Source organism: Verticillium alfalfae, genomic scaffold, assembly GCF_000150825.1.
Source record: "Verticillium alfalfae VaMs.102 supercont1.8 genomic scaffold, whole genome shotgun sequence".
Lineage (NCBI taxonomy): Eukaryota > Fungi > Ascomycota > Sordariomycetes > Glomerellales > Plectosphaerellaceae > Verticillium > Verticillium alfalfae.
The window spans coordinates 1,698,813-1,699,949 of NW_003315031.1; the positions used below are offsets into that span (position 1 = coordinate 1,698,813).

Consider the following 1,137-nt stretch of genomic DNA (forward strand, 5'->3'; position numbering starts at 1 on the left):
GGGCTGACATGCGCAGCAACAACTACTCCGAGGGTTATTCAGCTCGCGGTGGCCAGGTTCGCAGCGCCTACAACCTGACTGTCAACCCCGGCGGCAGCAGCTCGGGCAGCGCTGTGGGGGTTGGCTCGAACGCCATCGCCTTCTCTCTTGGCACTGAGACCGATGGCAGTGGTGAGTCCTTTTTGTTCTGTGGTCCTCCTGGTCATGTCTTGGAATCAGAGACGCATCCGGCCTCCAGCTGAAATGAGACGCAAAGCTGATGACAGGTCGACCAGTCATCAACCCCGCCATGCGCAACTCTCTTGTTGGCTTCAAGCCCACTGTCGGGCTCACCTCCAGGGCTGGGTATGTTCGCTTCTTGATTCGCGCAGTTCGCTGCTAAACAGAGTCTAGCGTCATTCCCGAGAGCGAGCACCAGGACTCCGTCGGCACCTTCGGGCGCACCGTTCGTGATGCTGTCTATGCTTTTGATGCCATCTGGGGCATTGACCCCCGTGACGAGTACAGTCTCGCTCAGGACGGCCACACGCCCGAGGGTGGTTACACTCAGTTCCTGACGACCAAGGCGAGCCTCAAGGGCGCCGTCTTCGGCATTCCCTGGAAGAGCTTCTGGGTCTATGCGGACGACGCCCAGAAACGCGTCCTCAACAGCTTGATCTGCAGCCTCAGGGATGCCGGCGCTAAAATCGTCAACAACACGGAAATTCTCGACTACGAGACCATTGTCAGCCCGCACGGTTGGGACTGGGACTACGGTTCCTTCCGCGGCTTCCCCAATGAGTCCGAGTACACCGTCGTGAAGGTCGATTTTTACAACAACATTAAGACATATTTGTCTGAACTCGAGAACACGAACATTCGCTCCCTCGAGGATATTGTTCAGTACAACTATGACAACGACGGGTCCGAGGGTGGGAATCCCTGGCCCCTTGGTAACCCGGGCTTCTACTCTGGCCAGGACGGCTTCCTTGCCTCGCTCGAGACCAAGGGCATCAAGGACGAGACGTACCTCCAGGCCGTTGAGTTTACCGGCCGCTCTACTCGTGACGGCATCAACCATGCTTTGAGCCTCGGTCCCAAGGGAACCAAGCTGAACGGCCTTCTTGTGCTCCTGACGTCGGCCAGAGCTATCAGATC

General features: G+C 57.9%; 1 protein-coding gene across 1 annotated transcript; it reads left to right on the forward strand.

Annotated features, from left to right (window-relative positions):
* Positions 1-8: 8 nt before the first annotated feature.
* Positions 9-393, forward strand: VDBG_06946 (amidase family protein; the record flags this gene model as incomplete). Its single annotated transcript, XM_003003338.1, has 3 exons — positions 9-171; positions 267-345; positions 387-393. The coding sequence occupies 3 exons, from the start codon at positions 9-11 to the stop codon at positions 391-393; spliced, it is 249 nt and encodes an 82-aa protein (XP_003003384.1).
* Positions 394-1,137: the final 744 nt, after the last annotated feature.